The 22,607-nt window shown below is 41.9% G+C and overlaps 1 protein-coding gene across 1 annotated transcript in view; it reads right to left on the reverse strand.

The window, feature by feature from the left end:
• The window catches only part of LOC147632091 (SUMO-activating enzyme subunit 2-like), a 45,235-nt gene extending 30,556 nt beyond the window's left edge, over nt 1-14,679 (reverse strand). Inside the window, exons 1-2 of the mRNA XM_086808669.1 lie at nt 14,523-14,679; nt 14,350-14,439 (exon numbers count right to left, since the gene is read on the reverse strand). Of these exons, the coding sequence (XP_086664795.1) occupies nt 14,350-14,439; nt 14,523-14,555 (123 nt within the window). The 5' untranslated portion in view covers nt 14,556-14,679. The remainder of the gene's footprint in view (nt 1-14,349; nt 14,440-14,522) is intronic.
• Nucleotides 14,680-22,607: the final 7,928 nt, after the last annotated feature.

The raw sequence follows: 22,607 nt of genomic DNA on the forward strand, positions 1-22,607 counted from the left end.
GAGATATATCTCCATATAGCTTGCTTGTAAGCTTGATAATATAATCCACAATATCCATATGGAAAGAGTGCTAAACGTGTGCACATAAAGCCAACTCCATACTTCCAAGATAAATTTTGTGAATTCATAAATCCTTAGATCAACAAGCTGTCTACTGCTCATGCTCTTGCTTCATAGGCTCTGAAGTGGCTGGCCATGCTTAATAGCAATGATGGTAAGTGTGGTCTCCACTTGAGATCTTTTCCTTCCTTATTGATAGAAAGAAGCCTCCGCTTCCAAGAAAGCCTATGCTCTGATACCAATGTAACTCGCGGCGGGTGCCCGGGGACTAGGGTCTTTGACACACTTGTTGATACCATCAATGCATATTAAAACATTTAAACATGGCCACAACCTTAACACATATCCATCATCACTTTGCATAAAACATAAAATTGGACAAAACATCCACAAATGCTGAAAATGGAGCTTGCACGTGTGACACTGTATAGAGGCCGGAATGGGCCCGACACACCCCTCTCCCCCCCCCCCCCTTGGAGTATTTTATTACCCAAGGAGAATAATATCATGTACAAGCTTTGAGGGCCTTACTCTCCCCACGGGAGATGCCGGATTATCCATATACAAATGCCATAACACAGCCCAACACGAGGCAACTGAGCCGGAACATAGGCCGTAGAAATGCCGAGCCAACAACATAATCCATATACCTCCGTGTGGGTACTGATTCTTCCCCAAAACCACAGGTCTTCATGCAATAGAGCTGGTGCAGCAAGTACAACTCTCCATTCAGCCGGTACAACATGTACAATGGCTGGTACAGCCGGTACAATGGTGGCTGGTTCAGCAAGTACAGTGGCTCTGGTACAGTAAGTACAAATGCTGATACAATAGGTACAAAGGCTGGTACGACAAGTACAATGGCTAGAAATCATAATAAATTATTAAATACCCTTGCCTTCAATATTTCTTCGCGATGGAAGCCTCCAAAACAGTCCCCAACAGCCGATATTCTTCATGGGCAGCCTTCAAGAGAGAGAGAAAGAGAGTAGCCATCATTAGGGCAGCCTGTAACGGTGGTAGAGGCTAGTGTGCAACAAGAGAGCCTCTATTAATGAAGAGAGAGGGCTCCAATTTATAGATTTGGTCCTCCCATGAGCTAAAATGGCAAGAGAAGGCTACAATGACAAGTGGAGAGCCACACAATAGCTGAAGTGACAAGTGTGAGGCCACTTGTCTCACTTTGATCCACTTTCTAACAAGTGTCAGGCCACTTGTCTCACTTTGGTTCACTTTCTTGCCACATGTCCCAATCTAAGAGATGGGTCCTTCCATAAACTTTATCTCTAAAAATATCCCAACTTGTAGACATTCTGTCATAGGCACTTTGCCAACTCTTGGTATCTGCTCAATTCCAGATGTAATGACTGTTGGGGTAAAGGCGTTATGCCCACCCTTATAGTGTGTACAAGCCCATAAGTTATAGTACATAGTACACTTAGTACTTTTAATGTACTAAGTGCACTATGTGTACTAGTGCAATATACATGTGTGATAGGGGAGTCACACACTCATGCCTCATGAGTTGACTTATCCCCACAACTCTCTCTCTCTCTCTCTCTCCCTTGTTCTCTCTGTGTATGTCTCCCACATGAATCTCTAAACCCTAATTCTTCTTTCTCCCACACAACTGGTATCAGAGCCATCAACTGGAGCACACAGTCGAGCCAGCAATCGTGAAGGCAAGCTTGTAGCGAAGACCAAACGCAGAGGCCACTGTGTTCATTGAGAGCAGCAGGTAGGAGACTGAAGCGCTGAATCCAATAAGCTGGGCAGCAATTCGTGAGCTGTAGCGCTGGGTGTAGGCTGGCGCTAGGCGAAACACGCGAAGGCAGCATAGCGAGGAGGCCAACAGTGAACCCGACGTGAATCAAACACGCAACCTTCTGATCTGGAGTCAAACGTGCTACCATTGCGCCAGCGAAGCCCTGGCTGCAGCGCAGGTAGCCAACAGCCAGGCGGAAACGGCGCTGGCTGCTGGGCGTGAAGCGAAGGCTACCACAGCACAACTGGTAGGCGTCGAAGGCTTTAATCGTCAGCTGGCTACCTGCACTAGGCGTCAATACAACATGCGACGTCAGCAGCGAACCCGTAGTGCGAAGGCCACCTAGCAGCACGGCGAATTTATGCGAGCCTGCAAAGACACCAGCGTGCGCTGCTGGGAGTACAGGCAGCAACCTGGTACTGTTCGCATCACCGCCACGGGCTTTGCCTCACCTGCGCAGTTCGCCTCTTCCAACTATGCCACCGACAGAGGCATCTACCTGCGCCAGATCTCGCAACTTGTATCCGCTTCAAAGGGCAACAAGAAGGTCATGTTCGTCGATACACTTGCCCTGGCCGTGAAGCAGCATCATCTATACAGCAGCACCAAATTCATCACCCCCCTTTCTTGCAACAGAAAATCAGAAATCAAGGTATTTGCCTCAATTTTTTTTTGGGATTTGCAATGTGAGCAGGTGCAATCATTAATTGAGCAGATACAGGCGCCGAATTGCTCAATTTTTGAGCAAAATTGGCAAAATTGGGTGACATTGGTCACAATCAGGATCAATTTGCAGGAAATTGGTCACAATCAAGATCAATTTGCAGCAAATTGGATGTCGAAATTTGGGGCTTTTGATGTAATTGTGCAATTAAGCACTCATACATGCTGTATGATGTGAGAAATCGCACATTTGGGCAAAATTGCGGCAAATTGCAGTGCAAATCAAGGGGCTTTTGTGCCGATTTGGTTGATTTGCATGCAGGCAATCGCATTTGATGTTGTGGATAATGTGTTGATGCCTTACAAGCACTCAATGTGCCTGTAAATCAAGGGGCTTTCATGTATTTGATGCATATGTGGCCAGGGGGAAGCATCGTGAACACTCTGGATGCCTTCATGTGCGTCAATGTACCATGTATGATCAGAAATTGATCTTAAATCAAGGGGCTTTTCAAGTTCGTATGCTTGTTGAGCTTGGCAAAGCAGCAGGCAAGACATTTATGCCTTGAATCCTCAAAAATCAGCTTGCAGTCAAGGGGCTTTTGCCCAATTTTTGTTCGGGACTGTTGTATGCAGTGTACAGGACTGTAAAAGTCTGATTTTCACTCATTTGGACAGCCAGGAGAGCATTTATTGCTACTGTACCTGCAGGTACAGATTTGGTACAGCTTTGTACAAGTTTTGCCATGGCTGCACATTGATTTGAGTGGGGAAAGGTTCAATTTCAGCTGCTGTACTTGCCGGTACAGGTTTGGTACATCATTGGTGAGCACTTGGTACTGCTGTACAATACTTTGGAAGGGCAACAGAGCACATTTAAGGTGCTGTCCAAAATCTGCAGCAACCAGATTTTGGTGATTTCATCACATAAAGTGGGAGAAAAGTTGCATTCTTGCTTCCGCAGTGGGAGATAAAGCTTGGGAGAAGAACTGTGAGCACTTTGTGTGCTTTTGGTGCAGTGTTTGCACATTTTGCAGGGAGTCAGGCATTGACAGGTTGCATTTTGCTATGGCAACCAGAGCTCTTCATTGCTTCATATCAAGAAGCTTGAAGGCTCGCATAATTATGATATTTGGCAAACCCAGTGCTACAATGTGTTGCTCCAGAAAAAGCAGCACAAGCCTATCAAAGAAAGAGGTGTAATGCCCGCTTCTCTTACTGCTGAAGAGTGGGAAGATATGGATGAGCTGGCAAGATCTACTATCATGTTGTCTGTGTCAGACTCTTTACTTTTCAGCATTCGTGAAGAGAAGACAGCTTGGGGAATGTGGCAGAGATTGCAGGACTTGTATGCCCACCAAAGTGCCTCAAGCAAAGTGTATTGGTTGAAGAAACTCATAGGTCTTCAGATGAAGGAAGGGGCGTCTATGACAGCCCATTTAAATGAGTTTAGTGGCATTGTTAGCCAGGTCATTAATCAAAAGTTGGCAATGGACGATGAGTTCAAAGCCACTTTTCTCTTATGCACTTTGCCAGAGAGTTGGGACACATTCAGGACAGCCACTAGCAATTCGCATGCTATGCTGTCATATGCAGATGTTGAGGGTGCTCTTCTTCAAGAACAGATGAACAGGAAAAACAACTCTGTTGGAAAGTCCAATGCAATGAATGCACGTGGGAGATCCCAGCAAAGGGGAAAAAGCCAAGAAAGGGGAAGGAGCAAATCTCGCTCCAAAAAGGATTTGGAATGCCATTATTGTGGCAAGAAGGGACACATTAAAAAGCAATGCTACAAATGGAAAAATGATCAAAAGGAAAAGGGAAAAGGCAAAGACAAAGAGAAAGATGAAGCCAAAGATGTAAAGCCAAAGGGCAAAAGTGGAGTCAAGATTGAAGAAATCAATGTGTCACATGCACGTGACAGGGAGGATGAGGTCCTATTCACGTCTTCACTTGATGCCCATTCACTTCTTACAGGTGGTCATGGTATGCACTCATGGATCATTGATTCAGGTGCCTCCTTTCATGTCACAGGTTGCAGAGACTTGTTTGTCAGGTATACTGCTGGCAATGAAGGAGTGGTTTATTTGGGTGATAACCATGCATGCAAGATTCTTGGCAGAGGTGATGTGAGGCTTGTGTTTTCAGATGGCTCACAGCTTATGCTCCATGATGTCAGGCATGTGCCTAAGATCAAGAAGAATCTGCTTTCTACTGGACAGCTTGATGATGCTGATTATGTTACCACATTTGGTAGTGGAAAGTGGAAAATTACTAAGGGCTCACTCGTTGTTGCCAGAGGCTCTAAGGTGGACACTCTTTACTTTATGCATGCAGGTGTTTGTCACCATGCTAATGTAAATGCAACCGACCTGCCGGAAATTTCTATGTGGCATAGCCGGTTGGGACACATGAGTGTCAAAGGAATGGAGCAATTGTCTCGTTTGGGTTACTTGCCTTCTCTAAAGTTTTCAAGTTTTCAGTTTTGTGAGCATTGTATATATGGTAGGCAACTACAGTGCCCCCACAAAAAAGCTCTTGGACAGAAAGATGCTCAGTTAGAGCTTGTGCATAAAGATGTATGTGAGATGCCTCAGCTTTCTTTGGGAGGGGTAAAATACTTTGTGTCTTTTATAGATGATGCCACACGCAAGGTGTGGGTTTATCCTCTTCGTTTGAAGAGTGATACATTCTCAGTGTTTCAGAAGTTTGTTGCTCATGTTGAGAATCAAACTGGCAAAGCACTGAAGGCTTTGCGTTCCGACAATGGTGGAGAGTATATGTCCAAACAGTTTCAGGAATTTTGTGATGCTAAAGACATCAAGAGGGAGCTCTCTACTCCTTATGATCCTCCACAAAACGGGACAGCAGAGAGGATGAACAGGACCATTCAGGAGAAGGTCCGTTCTATGTTGTCACATGCTGCATTACCTCATGGTTTTTGGGCTGAAGCTGTTATGACAGCCGTTCACCTTATAAATAGGTCACCTAACACGAGGCTTGGTGGAAAAGTGCCAGAAGAAGTATGGACAGGAAAGCCTCCGTCATACAAGCACTTGAGAGTGTTTGGTTGCGTTGTGTACGTGCACATACGCAGGGAAATGCGCACCAAACTTGATCCTAAGTCTCACAAATGCATATTCCTAGGATATGGTGACAGAGGTGAAATCGGGTATAGATTTTGGGATCCCGTGAATAGAAAGATCATACGCAGCAATGATGTCATTTTTTATGAAACATGCATGTATAAGGAGCCTGCAAGGCAACAGGAGCAGAGTCATCTTTGATGATGATGGACATCATGGACAACAACAAAGGGCTGTAAATCAGCCATTACAGCAGGAAAACCAGCCCTTAAATGGTGCTGAAAATGGTCCAAATGGACAGCCAGAGATGGCAGAAGATATCCCTATGGATATACCACAGTTAGAGGAGATACCGGGCATGATTTTTCAGCCTTATGGCATGGAACAGGAGCCACCAATGGGTGATATGCAGGCTGGACAGCAACCTGCAAATGATAGTCATTGGGTACGGAGGTCCACAAGACCCTCCAGAGCCCCTGACAAGTTTGTTGCATGGTTACACGGATTCGGATTATGCCGGTCATCCAGATAACCGGAAGTCTACTACCGGTTATGTGTTTACATTCACAGGAGGTGCTGTGTCATGGATATCCAGGATGCAGAAGTGCACTACCTTATCTACTACAGAGGCCGAGTATATTGCAGCCACAGAGGCTTGCAAGGAGGCATTATGGCTATCTCGGTTAGTGGTTGATTTGGGTTATTCAGGGGATATTCCATTGTTGCATTGTGACAGTCAGAGTGCCATCCAGTTGGCAAAGAACCCTGTCTTTCATGCAAAGACTAAGCATGTGGATGTGAAGTATCACTTCATCAGAGAGGTGATAGAGAACAAGCAAATTCAGCTTGTTAAGATTCACACGGATGACAACCCGGCTGATCTGTTGACAAAGAGTTTGCCTCCGGAGCGGTTTGCTCATTGCAGACACTTGATGGGCATTGGATGAGGCCAGTTTCAGCCTTGATATGGCCTTGTATATTATCATGTACATGCTGATTTTTTCTTTTCCTTTACTTAAGGGCACTTTGCCTTTAAGTGGGAGGTTGTTGGGGTAAAGGCGTCATGCCCACCCTTATAGTGTGTACAAGCCCATAAGTTATAGTACATAGTACACTTAGTACTTTTAATGTACTAAGTGCACTATGTGTACTAGTGCAATATACATGTGTGATAGGGGAGTCACACACTCATGCCTCATGAGTTGACTTATCCCCACAACTCTCTCTCTCTCTCTCTCCCTTGTTCTCTCTGTGTATGTCTCCCACATGAATCTCTAAACCCTAATTCTTCTTTCTCCCACACAATGACGCGAACAGAATTTCCATCGGAGTCGGGCCAAAAATAGCAACTCTCCTAAATTTTAGGAGTGTGGTCCTTTGTATTCTAGGATAATCCCCCATTCCCAAAGCTTGTACTTTCCAAATATGTAGACATCCTGGAGTCCACAAGACCTCTTTCATATTGAAAAATGTCCAGGCTGGTGACAGTCTACATGTTCTAGGTGCATAATATAGCATTCCAGAGTATCTTTGTAGTCCTAAATCTGGATTGGTAGCATCTCCACCTTTCGATCCCATACTTACCGACCCCCAGGTAGGCGTACCTCATAGGTATGATCGCTGAGTGACGTATCAAGACTCAATTTCTGCACAAGTTTGTAGTTAACAAAGTTGTGTGAGCTGCGAGGGTCTAGAAGAATGTGGATTCTATGGCCATTTACTTCTCCATAAACTCGGAGAAGATCATGCAACCAAAAACTTTAGAGTTGAACTGACAATCAGAACATGTACTAGGGCGAGAAAGTACAGTAACTAACGTACCTGTCAAAGACAACTGGTTAGCTGCCTTTGGCTTGGGTCCTGTGTTGATCTTTGCACCCTTTTGCTTCGGGCACTCGTTCCGCATTTGTCCTTTTTCTTTGCAGATGAAACAACGTCCCTCCTTCTTGAGCTTCAAAGCCTTAAGGAGTCGTTTCTTCTTCGCTGGTGTCGAACTTGAATTCTTCGAAGGTTGGTCCAAAGACTTTCCTTCAGTCGTGCTAGCTATTGGTGCGGAGTCCAGATGCAATCTGGGGGGGAGCTGCGTTGGTGATCAGTAGGCTGTTTTTACAGCTTGGACAGCGACAAGCAGCTTCGACAGTTCCTCTTCTTCCCTGGTTCTCCTCCCTCCTCTTTGGGTGTTTCCCAGAGGTTTCATGTGGACTGTTTTGCTGCTGTCCAGCCCCTTCTTTTCTCAGTTTGGGGCTGATTGGTCCTTGTGCTCTTATCCATTGGATGTGCTTGAGAGAAGTCTTGGAGTGTTGAGATTCGAGGTTTTCAGGGGGTGGTGTTTCTTTGCTGTGGATATGGCTCCCCCGTGTACGACATAAGAGGACAAGCTTGATACAACAAATCTGGTCGCGAGAGCTTTGCAATGCCAGGTCAATACCAATCTTTTAGATTTTGATGACCTCAGCTCCCTCCTATTGGAAGAGGAATTAGTCCTCATGACAAAGGGTAAGTTAAAGGTTTTGTCTCGTGATTTAGATCATGCCTTAGCATCAGTGTAAGAGGAGATTCGGAGTCATTCCCACATTGATGTGGGAATTCAGAGCCAAGCAGATTTCTTTGTAAGTTTGTTGTTCAGGATGGCATTGTGTTTTGAAGAGACAGGTTGGCAGGTGCATCCTCTGTGGTGTATTTAGTATTCGGCCAGTAATGGGGTATCCATGGTCACATCTTCTTCATCAATTTTCGACTTTTGCACACTACAAGCTACAGAGGGGATGTTAGAATTTTATGCATCTCTATGTGTGCAATCTAGACCTTATATTGGGCAAACATGTTTTTTATGAGTCGTGGCTAATCTTCCCAAATCGTGGGCTATCGTTAGCCAGCTTCAAGGCCTCCCCTCGCACTTGTTGTAACCAAGCAATCCCAGTGCATATTGTCTAAAGCCCATCTGCTAGCTGTTGAAACTCTTGTAATCTCATGCTATGATAATACAAGTTGATCATTGCCTACTCTCTCTCTCTCTCTCTCTCTCTCTCTCTCTCTCTCTCTCTCTCTCTCTCTACTTTGTCTATATGATGATCACTTCCACCTATGCCTACTTTCATAGCCAAAGCAACAACACATTTGATAGTGGACATGCAAGAAGTAGGTGCAAAAGTCTCATCATAATCTATGCCCTTCTGCTGTGCATAGCCTTTGGCAACAAATCTAGCCTTGTACCTATCAATGGTACCATTAAGGATTTCTCTTGACTTTATAGACCCATTTTGTACCAATTGCCTTCTTGCCAAGAGGCAAATCCACTAAAATCCCAAGTGGATCTCCTGTTGCATGGCTTCTTGCCAGTGCTCATCCTCTTGTGCCTCTTCATAAGAATCCAGCTCATCCGTATCATAAATAGTACTCATGCAAGCCACATCTACATGTTCTCGAGCATTTCTAGAACCTGCCCTTGTTCTACTCTGCAAAGGAGCTAAGAGTTTACTCTCTTGCAATGTACGGACCAACCAACGAGACACTATTCTAGCCTCTTCCAAAGCTGTCCGCTCTTCATGAACTGCTTCTTCTATGTCATGATCTGCAATGGGCTGATTTTCAGCACCTACATGCTGCTGTCCATTGGATAATCTAGTGGCTGGTCATGTCTAACATCTATACCCAGTGGGAGTCATCCCTCAAACATATCCTATGAGCCATTTTTGAAGTCTACTGAATTCAGCCAATGGCTGTCATGTGCAAGACATGTGTAGGCTGATCCCAGGGCTAATCCCTGAAGGGACAACAGATAAAGAACCAAACTTGAACCTGATTTTGGAGCAGATGTTGCTAATATTGGCAGGGAAGTGACTAGTGGTGGACAAGGAGGCTGTCGGCCAGCGCATGAATGAGAAGGACACCTATCGGCTGCAGCAAAGTTTGTGGAATTTGTCCAGGACCTGTCTGACCAGCAGTCGGCCAATCCATCAATTATTCCCAAAGCTTATAAAAGGCAATGTTGCCCATTGTTTTAGATCATTTAGTCTAGCCAAGGACTGGATCATAGAATAGGACTAGATTAGGTGTTTTACCACCGTTTGAGGGGCATCAGGCTAACAAGGCTAAACACTGATTCAGTCCTAAATGAATGTGCACACATCCAAGGTACAGGAAAGTGCACAGGTATGAGGCCCAAGGAAAGGAACACAAGATATGGAAGAATTCCCAGGAGGTTGGTTAGTAGTGTTCTGTCATGTGCATCACAGATGCCATGGACATTCTCAGGGCTAGATCCAGAAGAGGCAAACAGATAAAGACCATGAACCAGTAGAAGATGGACATGGAGCAGGACTTGGAGCAAAGCATGGATCAGAGGGCTGTCGGCTGCAAGAAAGAGGATGCTGGCTGCCAGAAGAGCTGTCGGCTGACGTCAGCAAAGTGTGGGCAGCAGGCGCATCAAGAACATCTAGTCGGCTGCATTAAATGGATTTTTATGAACTTGTAACTGGCCGACCAGCAGTCGGCCAGTTCCCCATGTAGTCCAAGGGCTATAAATAGCCCCCCTTGCTCTATGTTTTAGTCATTCAGCCCACTAGGGGTTGGATCAGTAGGGTCCTAGTCTAGGGCAGAATTTTGGGTGTTTTACCACCTTTTCAGGAAGGCAGCCAAGGGCTGCAGTCATGTACCTTTTTGTACCATAGTATATACTGAATTTCCAGCACTTCTCACTCTCTCTCTACTCTCTCTCTACCTGCGTTTTTTGCATCAGATGGTGCGTTTTTGCATCAGAAGGTTTCCAAGAGTGTTTAGGGCTGAAAGAAGACTCCCCAGAGCTTCCGCGCGTTACATTGGTATCAGAGCATCAGGCTCAGCAAAGCTAAACGCTGAATCAGTCACGGATGATGGTGTACAGGTCCAAGGTACAGGAAAGTACACGGATTCGAAGCCCAAGGCGAGAACACAGATCGGAAAGAACTCCCAGGAAGTTTGTTGGTGGTGTTCCACAGTGCCAGATGGGGATGGCAGTTCCGTGAGCCAGATAGGTTCTCAGGTAACGGTCCCAAGGGAGGTTGATCCTCCAAGGGTGATGTGAGAGTGCCAGACTCAGTTCCAGGAATGAAGACCAAGACGGTGTTCAGAGTCAGGGCAGGAACGGATTGTGGACTTGATGGAACCAGATGCATAGATCTTCGTCAGAGACAGAGTGGTTTGGAGAACAGGCCGGATGTTCAGAGAAAAAGGGTTGCCAGGGATGGATGATGACAGAGGGACTTCGGGAAAAGGATTGGGATGATGACAGTCATCCAAGAGCAGGTTGGAATCCCGTCATTACCTTTTTGTACCATAGTATATACTAAATTTCCAGCACTTCTCACTCTCTCTCTCTACTCTCTCTCTACCTGCGTTTTTTGCATCAGATGGTGCATTTTTGCATCAGAAGGTTTCCAAGAGTGTTTAGGGCTGAAAGAAGACTCCCCAGAGCTTCCGCGCGTTACATGTTCCACAAGAACCAGGGGAATGAGAGTCCTATGAGTCGGGTGCCACTTGGGCACACTAGGAAAGGCTTTCAGGCAACAATTCTAGGGGAGGATGATCCTCCAAGGAGTGGTGTGAGAGTGCCAGACTCAATACTCACGAAAGAAGACCAGAGACAATGTTCAGTGGCTCACATGGGCCATCCAATCCTCTATGGTCTCTAAGGGCGGATCTCTGATAAATGCTCAAAATGGTTGTGAGGGGGTAGCTCTCATGTAGGAGGACCACGCTGGGTGGGTCTCTTTAGTACGGGAAAAAAGTGGATGGAAAAAACTAGAGGTCTGCTTCAGAAAAAGGGTAAAAGATAATGGCCTTCGAAAAATGGGCAAAAGATAGTGGCCTTAGTCCGGAAGACGAATCAGCTTCCATGGACGCCTTCGTAGGGACAGAGAAAAAGGGCTACTCTTAAAATTAAAATGAAGATCGACACAAGCAGATGAGTACCTCAAACACAAAGGAGGTGCAAGTAGGCCATGGAAATAGAGAGCTGGGAGAGGGCAAGCAAAAGGGGAGGGTAGGCAAAAGGGCGAGAGCTGGTTGAGAGAGGGGGGAGAGCAGGGAGTCAAAACAGAAAAGACCAGTGTGGGAACAGAAAAATGAGGACAGGAATGCATGGACAGGAAAAAAAAGAAGTGGGGATTAAGAGAGCACACAGGCAGGGGGTGTGCAAGGGGGGACGCGGATGGCAAAAGGGCATGACCATGGGCAAAGGCGAAAGTCAGAGGGCGGGGGGGGAGACCTGCTATACAAGGCCCCAATTGGAGCAAAGCAAGAAGGAGGAGGAAATGCAATAAAGAAAGCAGAGGGCAGCAAGCATGCCACTCAAGGGCCCCCACCTTGCAATGTATTTGCTTTACTGCAAAGTTGAATTGAGTACAATGCAGAATTGAGTACAATGCAGATTTGATTCTTGACCAAAGAATGCCTTCCTTCTTGCAAGGCTGGGTGATGGTCTAGGAAACGAGGCCAAACAGCACCCAGGCACTTGTTGTGATCTGAGCTCGAGCAGACTGCTTTCTTAAAAGCCTCTTCCTAAGAAAAAACCCTAGCTGCAGATCTTATCCAACTCAGTTGTAGACCAGCACTGGAGACGATGAAATAGAACCCCAAACGCCCTTTTTATAGGAGAGGGGTTGGGCTGGTCAACCAGTGGGTGTAAGTATGACCTCTTCCAGCCTGCCCATGCCCTGCGCACTGCTGAGGGTCCACTTCCTGCCAGCCTGGTTGCCCAAAACCCTACCCTATTGGTCAGCCATACCTATTTGTGTAGGTGTGTGACAATACATATATATACATTTATATACATACATACATACATATACATGTACATGTATATGTGTATATATATGCATATGTACACACACACACACACACATAGGTATAACACATATATATATATACATAAACACACACACGTGTGTGTGTGTGTGTGTGTTTATATATATATATATATATATATGTACATGTACATATGTATATGTACATGTGCATGTATATATACATATATATGTACATGTATATATACATATATATGTATATATACATATATATGTATATATACATATATATGTATATATACATATATATGTATATATACATATATATATATATGTACATGTGCATATGTATATGTATATGTACATGTATATATATATATATATATGTACATGTGCATATGTATATGTATATGTACATGTATATATACATATATATATGTACATGTGCATATGTATATGTATATGTACATGTATATATACATATATATATATACATATATATGTATATATGTATATATACATATATATGTATATATACATGTACATATACATATATACATATACATATGCACATGTACATATATATATATATATATATGTACATGTGCATATGTATATGTATATGTATATATGTATATGTACATGTATATATACATATATATGTATATATACATATATACATATATATATATATATATATATACATATATATGTATATATACATGTACATATATGTACATATATATATGTATATATACATATGTATGTATATGTATATATGTATGTATATGTACATATATATATGTATATGTACATATATATATGTATATATACATATGTATGTATATGTACATATATATATGTATATGTATATATTAGATATACATATATATATTAGATATACATATATATATATGTACATATACATATATATATGTATAACATATCTCTCTCTCTCTCTCTCTCTCTATATATATATATACATATACATACATATGTATATATACATATATATATGTACATATACATACATATGTATATATACATATATATATGTATATGTATATATTAGATATACATATATATATTAGATATACATATATATATATGTACATATACATATATATATGTATAACATATCTCTCTCTCTCTCTCTCTCTCTCTCTCTCTCTCTCTCTCTCTCTCTCTCTCTCTCTCTATATATATATATATATATATATATATATATATAATGTATGTATATATGGCAATTGGCACCCAAACTATGGGCATGCGTTGGCAGCTAGCTAGACTGTGGGTGCTTGGAAGTGTGTAAACATTTGACTAGAAACTGAACCAATCAAATGAGAGCTGATATGGAAGAAACAGTTCCCTCCCAAGATATGTAATCATCCTTACGGCTCATATTCTTGAAAAGGGGGGCTATGTGGAGCACACCCATTTTAATAATCAAAATTGCTACTACAAGCATTTCAAGCACTTGTCAGATGAGATGTCAGCACCTCCAAGTTTTTCTCTTAATCCTTCTTTTTCCCTATTTTTCCTTTTCTCTCAAAAATACAATTTTTCCTTTGCATTGTCTTATGTCAGAAATGTGATAAATTATCTACTAGTGCACATAGGCATATAGACATGCATATAGCTGGTCCAATTTCAGGTATTATAACACTAAAAGATGTCATTAATATTGATAATATTGCATCTGTGAGGGCAAAAATATACCCAAAAGGAGAAAAAAAAATTAAATGCATAAACATCACATGCCAACCAACTCATTACATAATGTGTAGTAGTCTAGTACTAAAAAGGCTTGTAGTATTATTTTTGAAAATAATATGCCCTTTAAAAACCCTAAAAATGCAGGAAACTTTTATGCTCTGGCCAACAATGAAAGGACCCAAAAAAAAACTGAGGATGCAGCCTCATTACAATTTTAACCTCCTTCTCCCCAACAAACCCCCCCAAAAAAAAACAGCAAATAATTGATAAATACCACATGTATGTCTTTGAAACCACTGAGAGCCAGCGTTTTGAGAAGTTCGCAGCCGATTCCTCCAGCTCCAACCATGAGGACCTTCGCCTTCTGCTCTTTTTTTTTTGGGAAAATATATCAGCTTTTTAAAAAAGCCCGACTGAAAAAGACACTAAGCAGCGGAATATACATGCCTCGATGACAGCAAGCTCCTCTGCTGAAGCCATGGCGATGGCGGAGAGAGAAAACGGAATCGATAAGAGCACGAGGACTAATAAATTTTCCTTAAATTTCAGTAGTCTCTCTCGCTAAATTTTGATTTTTAATTGAGGAAATTTTCCGGGTTGCTTTAAGTACTCATCTTTGGTTATTCATGTTAAAGGGCCTATGGGGTCGAGAAAGGAAAGGGGTAACTATGGGGTCCCTTGTATGGGAAATTTGTAGAGACCATCATACGGGAAGACATGACCGTTCAAGAGAGAGAAAGTACATATATATAGAGAGTATGTATATATACTATCTTTGGCAAAATACATACATGTTATTCATTTACATACATATACATACATTGATACATGTGTGTGTGAGAGAGAGAGAGATATATATTTATATTATTTATATACATACATACTTGTGTGTGTGTGTGTGTTTGTGTATATGTTATTAGAGAGAGAAATTGTATAGTAGGTGCTAAGGTTTTTTGTTTTGGCAAGCTCGATCAATTGTGTGTGTGCATGCGCGCACACACACACACACATACATATACATATATATATATATACACACACACACATACATATACATATATATATATATATATATATACACACACACACACATACATACATACATATATATACACACACACACATACATACATACATATATATATATACACATACATACATACATATGTATGTATGTGTGTTGTATGTATGTGTGTGTGTGTGTGTGTCTTATTAGAGAGAGTAGATGCTAAGGATTTTTGCACACACACACACACATATATAGATATATGAGGCATCATTACATATTTGGTACCTAATTAAACTCGGTTCCTATGGCTTGGTGGCCTCATCTGATTACCACTCAAGCTAGAGCTTGTTGGCTACATATATATTTACTACACTTATACATATGTTGTGTGTTTGTGTTTAACAAAATATGGATCCTAAACCATGTTTATGCTTAGATAAGGCATTGCCAACCTTGTCATCTTGCCAATACTTCCCAATGTGCGTGTTATTAGAAGGCATTGGTTGGCAAGTTGTTTCAAATGAAGCTTTGCCTTAAGAAAATAATGTGATGCCTAGAGATGTTAAGCCCAATAATATCATTGCCATTATATTATGTCTTCAACTGATTTGCCCTTACCGTGTTAACTTGTGCATGCATTATGAACTTGCCATGTAAATAGATTCAATCTCACTTAAGCCCTTGTTACTTTTAAGGGGTTGAGTTACATGACATGGTTGACAACTCAAAATGTAAATGAAAAAATGGATCCAAACGCCATGTCCCAATGGTTTAGTTACACTCCATGAGTAGGATCAAGTTAAAGTGGAAGTGAAAATTTTGGTAGCTTTTAGACACGTGTATAGATCAAGTACATGATTAACAAGTCTCCACCATGGAATTTCTATGATTAGTTTTAGAGCACAAGAGAGAGGTGACAAAATTCATTTGTTACATAGGCTAGATTTGAAATGATGTACCTAGTAGAGTTGCAACTCTTTGATACTTATCATAATTTAGCTTTGAGGATGATAATATCTTACCCCCCCCAAAAAAACAAACAAACAAATCCATTTCTTCTCAACTCAAAAGGGTTGTTGAAGAGGTTTTCCTATCAATACATGTTATCAAAATTTAAATACCTACGTGTGGTCCAATTATCTACCCTAGCTACCATGAGCTCCATGATCTATGCATTCTATATATTCTATCGATATATGTTAAAAGAATTAAGAAATAAGTAGCTCATCCATCATGATTACAACCATCTTGAAATTGTTTAAACAATCTTCACCAACATGGCCATGTTTTCAACTTAAGATTGGCTCATCATATGTAAGCCTATATTTGTTCTTGACATTGTTACCCAAAAATAGAGCATTTCACTTCTTCTTGTCTCCAACTTTAATTAAGATTTTTGGCTTACCTTTTGTAAAAGGTGTGTTGTTTAAGGGATTTATCATTAAACAAAATGGCATTTTAGTAACTAAGAATTTTTAAACAAAAAAAAAGTTATTTCCTCCTATTTTTCATCCTCACCCTCTTTTGTAAAGGGTGTGCTGTTTAAGGGATTTATCATTAAACAAAATGGCATTTTAGTAACTTAGAATTTTCAAACAAAAAAAAAAGTTATTTCCTCCTATTTTTCATCCTCACCCTCTTTATCGAGAATGCATGCTCAAGTGTGTGTGTGTGTGTTGTTTGGGGAGAGAGAGAGAGAGAGAGAGAGAGAGAGAGAGAGAGAGAGTTGCTATTCCAAGGAAATTATTTCGCTTGCGCCTTCAAGCTAGCACCGCATACTACAAGTTGACACATGCATGAGCTAATTAAGCATCCATCATTCTCTTTGTATAGGATGTGATTTTATTCAATGCAAATTAACAATTAATGTAGAATCATACCATTGTACTTAAGCTTAGAGGTGACTCACTAAGTTTGTGTTTGTGTTAAGGTAAAGAAGTAAGTCATATCATTTTTTTATCTTTGACAACCAACCATAATTACATAGTTGCTTTACACACCCCTTAATTTTGGTATTTTGCACACTCCACACTTTTGATAAGTTAAAATTGTAAACTAGCTAAGCTTGTACTATAAACTAAGAAGAAAAATAGGGAGAATCACATCAATTGCATCAATCATTCAATGCTTTGGAAGAAAAGGGGCTTGCTATTGGACTCCATAGTGCTTATACCCTAATTTATTACATAGACAAGTACATAGTTTCCTCATAATATAGATATGAATTCTAGTTTATTATCAATGCCCTTGCATTAGGTCGATGGGCATCATTCATGAGATGTTTTTATTTCCACGTTCACTTGTTTTCTTTGTCCAATTATAAGTGGCCACCTAATAGATCATTTTGTTCTTTTTATTCACATCCTCTTGAGAATTTTCCTAATTAAAATAGATAATACCATACCTTGAACAAGGCCTTAAATTGAGACAAAAACAATAATTGTAGGAAGACTGCAATAATGCAATTAAGATAAATGTTACTTGTTGCATGTTAGAGGGAGTTTAATCCCACAATTGTAGCTTCGTCTATAAACCCTTGCCCATATTAAGAGATTCAACAATCGAGTCTCAAGCAATTTTGCTACCAATAACTTCTTATGCAATGCCACTTGTGAGGCCATGTTGAAATGCCCATGCTTTGTGTTACATTTATTCCAAACTTCTCTTAAATTCTTTAAAAACATACAAGTTAAAACTACCAATCTTTTGATTGTGAGCTTTGAAATCATGAAGGTGACATTCACAAATATATATAGCATTGGTTAAGGAAAAGCTAGGCATGACAAGAATGGGATGTATTTCTATAATTTTCATTCAATGAGATACCCCACATGCCCCCCCTTCTTTTTTTCCTCTTTAGATAAGTTAATCAAAGAAAGCCTTTTCTTTTCATGTTGTATTTGTTACATAGTTACTATTTTTTATGGAATTGTAATTGCTTTTGATGAGAACTGTTTGATGTTGGAATTAGGGTTGCAGGAATGCACACACAACTTTAAGAAGATAAGGAAGCTTGAGCACAACACAGTAGTGTATTATGAGTGCCAAAAATGAAAGATAACCAGCCCTAGAAGATAATGGGCGTATATACAATGCACGGGGGAAAAAACCTCCTAGTGAGGGAAAAAGTGCCCCGGCGGTCCTAAGTGTGTTCACACACATCACTACTATAATATGGTAACAAATCCCCCCTGGAGTGATGCGGTGAACAAGAGCTAGCACTCATGCATAGGGAAGTGTCTAGCTATGTGGACGAATCCACAAAAGGGAGTAAGCCCAAAGCTTTGCGAAAAGCTTCGAACTTCTCACGAGGCAGAGCCTTTGTGAAAAGGTCTGCAAGGTTATCCTGTGTTGGCACATAAGCCAAACTGATCTCTCCTGCAGAGAGTCTCTCCCTGACATAATGGTAGTGCACCTCAATGTGCTTCGTACGAGCATGGAACACTGGGTTCCGCGCAACTGCCAATGCGCTCTGACTGTCAGTGAAGATGGTGGTGACAGATGGCTGCCCAACACCCAAATCAGCCATAAGGCGTCTGAGCCACACACACTCAACCGTAGCTGTGAAAGCTGCCCTGTACTCAGCTTCACAACTAGAAGTGGCCACAGTAGGCTGCTTCTTGCTCAACCATGATATGCATGAGCTTCCAAGCATGAAGCAAAAACCACTCGTGGACACGCGTGTGTCATAACAACCAGCCCAGTCAGAATCTGAAAAAGCATGTAAATCTGGCGGCAATGATCCCCCCTTGGGATAAAACAACCCAAGATGCCGAGTACCACTCAAATAGCGAAAGATACGCTTCACTGCCTGCCAATGCTTAATGCCTGGGCTATGCATAAATCTGCTCACCTGTGAGACTGCAAACTGAATGTCTGGCCTCGTAATGCATACATAAATGAGGCAACCAACAGCTGTCTGATAGAGTGTGACATCAAAGTGATCTCCAGCATCATGAAGACTCAACTTCAAACCTGTCTCCATTGGAGTAGCAATAGGCTTGCAGTCTTCAAGGCCAAATCTCCGCAACAATGTTTCAATATACTTTGTCTGACACAAAGCAATACCTCCATCACACTGCTTAAATTGTATCCCCAAATAATGATGCAAATGCCCCAAATCTGACATCTCAAAAGAGGCATTCAAATCAGCCTTAAAATCAGCAATATGACTCTCATTTGGTCCTGTGAGCAGCATGTCATCGACATAGAGAGCAATGATTAGATGTACACCATCCACACGTTTAACATACAAAGTGCTTTCTGTTGGACTATTCTGAAACCCATGTGCAGTCAAATATGCATGTATTTTTTCATACCAAGCTCGTGGAGCTTGCTTTAAACCATATAAAGCCTTTTTTAACCTGCACACTTTGTTTTCCTGCCCTCTTTGAACAAAACCACGAGGCTGCGATACATACACCTCCTCATGCAAATCTCCATTTAAGAACGCAGTCTTTATGTCCAGCTGATGTACATTCCAACCATTATGAGCTGCTAATGCACAGATGCTACGAACAGTGGTCATACGACATGTGGGAGCAAAAGTCTCATCAAAATCAATGCCCTTCTCTTGAGCATAACCTTTTGCAACAAGCCTAGCCTTATGGCGATCCACTGTGCCATCAGGCTTACGCTTCAATTTGTATACCCACTTAGTGCCAATGGCCTTCTTGCCAGGGGGCAAGTCACATAAAGACCATGTACCATTCTTCGTAATAGCATCGTATTCTGCTTGCATAGCAGCCATCCAATTTTCTGAACTTTGTGCCTCATCAAATGAAACAGGCTCATTTTCATCGCACATACTAGAAACAGCCAATGCATAACAATCTGACGCATAAGAGGCACCATGAGAGCCAGAACGAGTGCGACTAGACAAAGGGGCATCCAACTTGCTGTCACGCAAAGTCTGCACCAGCCATCTAGGCATATTCCTAGAGCCCTCAATCTCTTGTCTCTCATCCTCAAGTGCATCATGCACATCTGCATCAGATATAGGCTGATCTGTGCCATCATTTAAAACCTGCATAGGCTGAAAAACTGCCTCATGAGGTATTGCACTTGACTGTGCACCACTGAAAAGAGGCAACAATGTATCATAGACATCACGTGAGCTGATATTTGTCTCCTTAGTACATGAAACCAAGGGCTGAACTGCATCTTCCACAAATACAACATCACGGCTAACCAAAATGCGCTTTGTCTGTGGATGATACAAACGATAGCCTTTGCTCTCAGCACTATATCCAACAAAAATACATTTGACAGCTTTGTCATCCAATTTTCTGCGATGTTGCACAGGCACTAATGCATATGCCAGGCAACCAAAAACACGTAAATGGCCAACAGATGGCTTGCGGCTATGCCAAGCCTCATATGGAGTGACAACCTGTAATGCTTTGGTGGGACACCTGTTTAGTACATAAGTGGCACACATGACAGCCTCAAGCCAAAAACCATGTGGTAGACTTTGACTCTTAACCATACATCTTGCCATTTCCATGAGAGACCTGTTTTTTCTCTCAGCCACACCATTTTGCTGTGGTGTATACGGCACTGTACATTGGTGTTTTATCCCACGCTCAGCCAGAAATGCATTAAATTCTGAAGACATATACTCCCCCCCTCGATCTGAACGGAGGGTGCCCATCTTACTTTCTGACACATTTTCAGCCATAACCAAAAACTGTTTGAAGCACAAAAACACTTCGGACTTTGCCTTCAAAGGATATACCCATGCATGCCTGGTAAAATCATCAATGAAAGTCACGAAGTAAAGGTAGTTTCCAAATGATGGAGTTTGCATGGGACCACAAACATCACTGTGAACAAGCTGCAATCTGCGTTCAGCTCTCACTGATCCATCTTTGGGAAAGGAAGCACGCTGCATTTTACCCAATATGCAGCCCTCACAAACATGCTTGACAGGTGCCTCAAGCTTAGGCAAAGAAGACACCATTTCAGATTTCTGCAGGCGCAGCAAACTTGCAAAATTCAGATGACCAAAACGTGCATGCCACAGTTTTGCATCTGAAATAGCCTGCGTATCCATAATAGCACATGCTGAATCCTCTACACATTTGCCATCCATATTGAGCTTATACAGCCCTCGACATAGTGAACCAGATGCTACAATGATGTCACCACAAGAGAGATCATGAACAGTACATCTGTCATCCACAAATTTTACAACCAAACCTGTTTTGGCAAATGCGGAGACTGACAGCAGATTCTTTTTGATCCCTGGCACATACAATGCATCAAAAAGTGTAAAGGTGTTGCCATTTGCAACATTCAGCACAATCTGTCCAACTCCTTCAACGGGATAAGAGGAGTTATTGGCACAAGTGACAGTATTCCCTGTGGGAGCAGACTCAAGGAAAGTGAATAAACTGCGCTGCGAGGTGATATGCTTAGTGGCACCACTGTCAAAGTACCATACATCTGAATCTACTGCAGACATACATGTGTCATGCAAAGATGGGTCATAACTGCATTGCGCATTGAATGCCCATTCTGTATCTAGCACAACATTAGCAGATTCATTGTTAGAAGGAGAGGCATCTGCAACAGCCATACCAGCCTCTTTCTTCTTAGCCTCTTTCGCAGCCAGCTTAGGACACGCTTTGATGACATGATCATTTCCCTTACAGTACTTGCAAAATGTCTTCTGTTTGTCACCCTTCTTCTCATCTTTGTCTTCCTTCTTTGGTTGCGCAGCATTTGCAGATTTCTGCTTACTAGAAGAAAAGCCAGCTTTACCTTTCCCGCTTCTCTGACTAGCAACGAAAGCTTGATCTGCGACACGCATAATATTCCTGTTTTGCCTTGACTGGTCTTCTTGCAGCAAAACAGAAACTAACTCCTCAAATGATAAGGCATTGGGATTGCCTTTCATCATCAAGCGAAGAGTGGAAGCAAAACCCTGATAAGAATCTGGTAGACCATTCAAAACAGTCTGCACAAGTGAACTGTCTGACAGGATTTCATCTGCAGAAATGAGCTGCTCTTTGAAATCCTTGATCTTTGTCAAAAAGCTATCCATAGAATCACCTTCGTTCATATGCTCACTCTCCAACTGTTTTCGGAGGTAAGCAACACGAGCCTCATTTCTTGCCTGATACAATGTGGCAAGTACATCCCAAGCATCCTTAGAAGTCCTGCAGGAGCGAATATGTGGGATAATGGTACGTTTGACAGACAGCGCAATCAAGGCATGAGCCTGCGCATCTCTACCATCCCAACGAATCTGCTCTGCTGAAAGTGATGGTTCTCGAACAGCTGCTACAGCACTTGTGCCTGCACCATCATCAACAGTACCTGTTTCTGATGTGTTTGCAGCATTCCCAGCCACAATAGGACGTGCATCAATACCCTGCACAATGTTCCATAACCCCTTTGCTACCAATACATGTCGCATCATATATGCCCACAATGGATAGTTGGTGCCATCCAACTTATCCTCAGCAGCCAACATGCGGAATACATCATTGTTGTCAGCCATGGCCAATGACTGTACT

Source organism: Cibotium barometz, chromosome 14 (assembly GCF_041138505.1).
Source record: "Cibotium barometz isolate CiBa-2024 chromosome 14, ASM4113850v1, whole genome shotgun sequence".
Classification (NCBI taxonomy): Eukaryota; Viridiplantae; Streptophyta; class Polypodiopsida; order Cyatheales; family Cibotiaceae; genus Cibotium; species Cibotium barometz.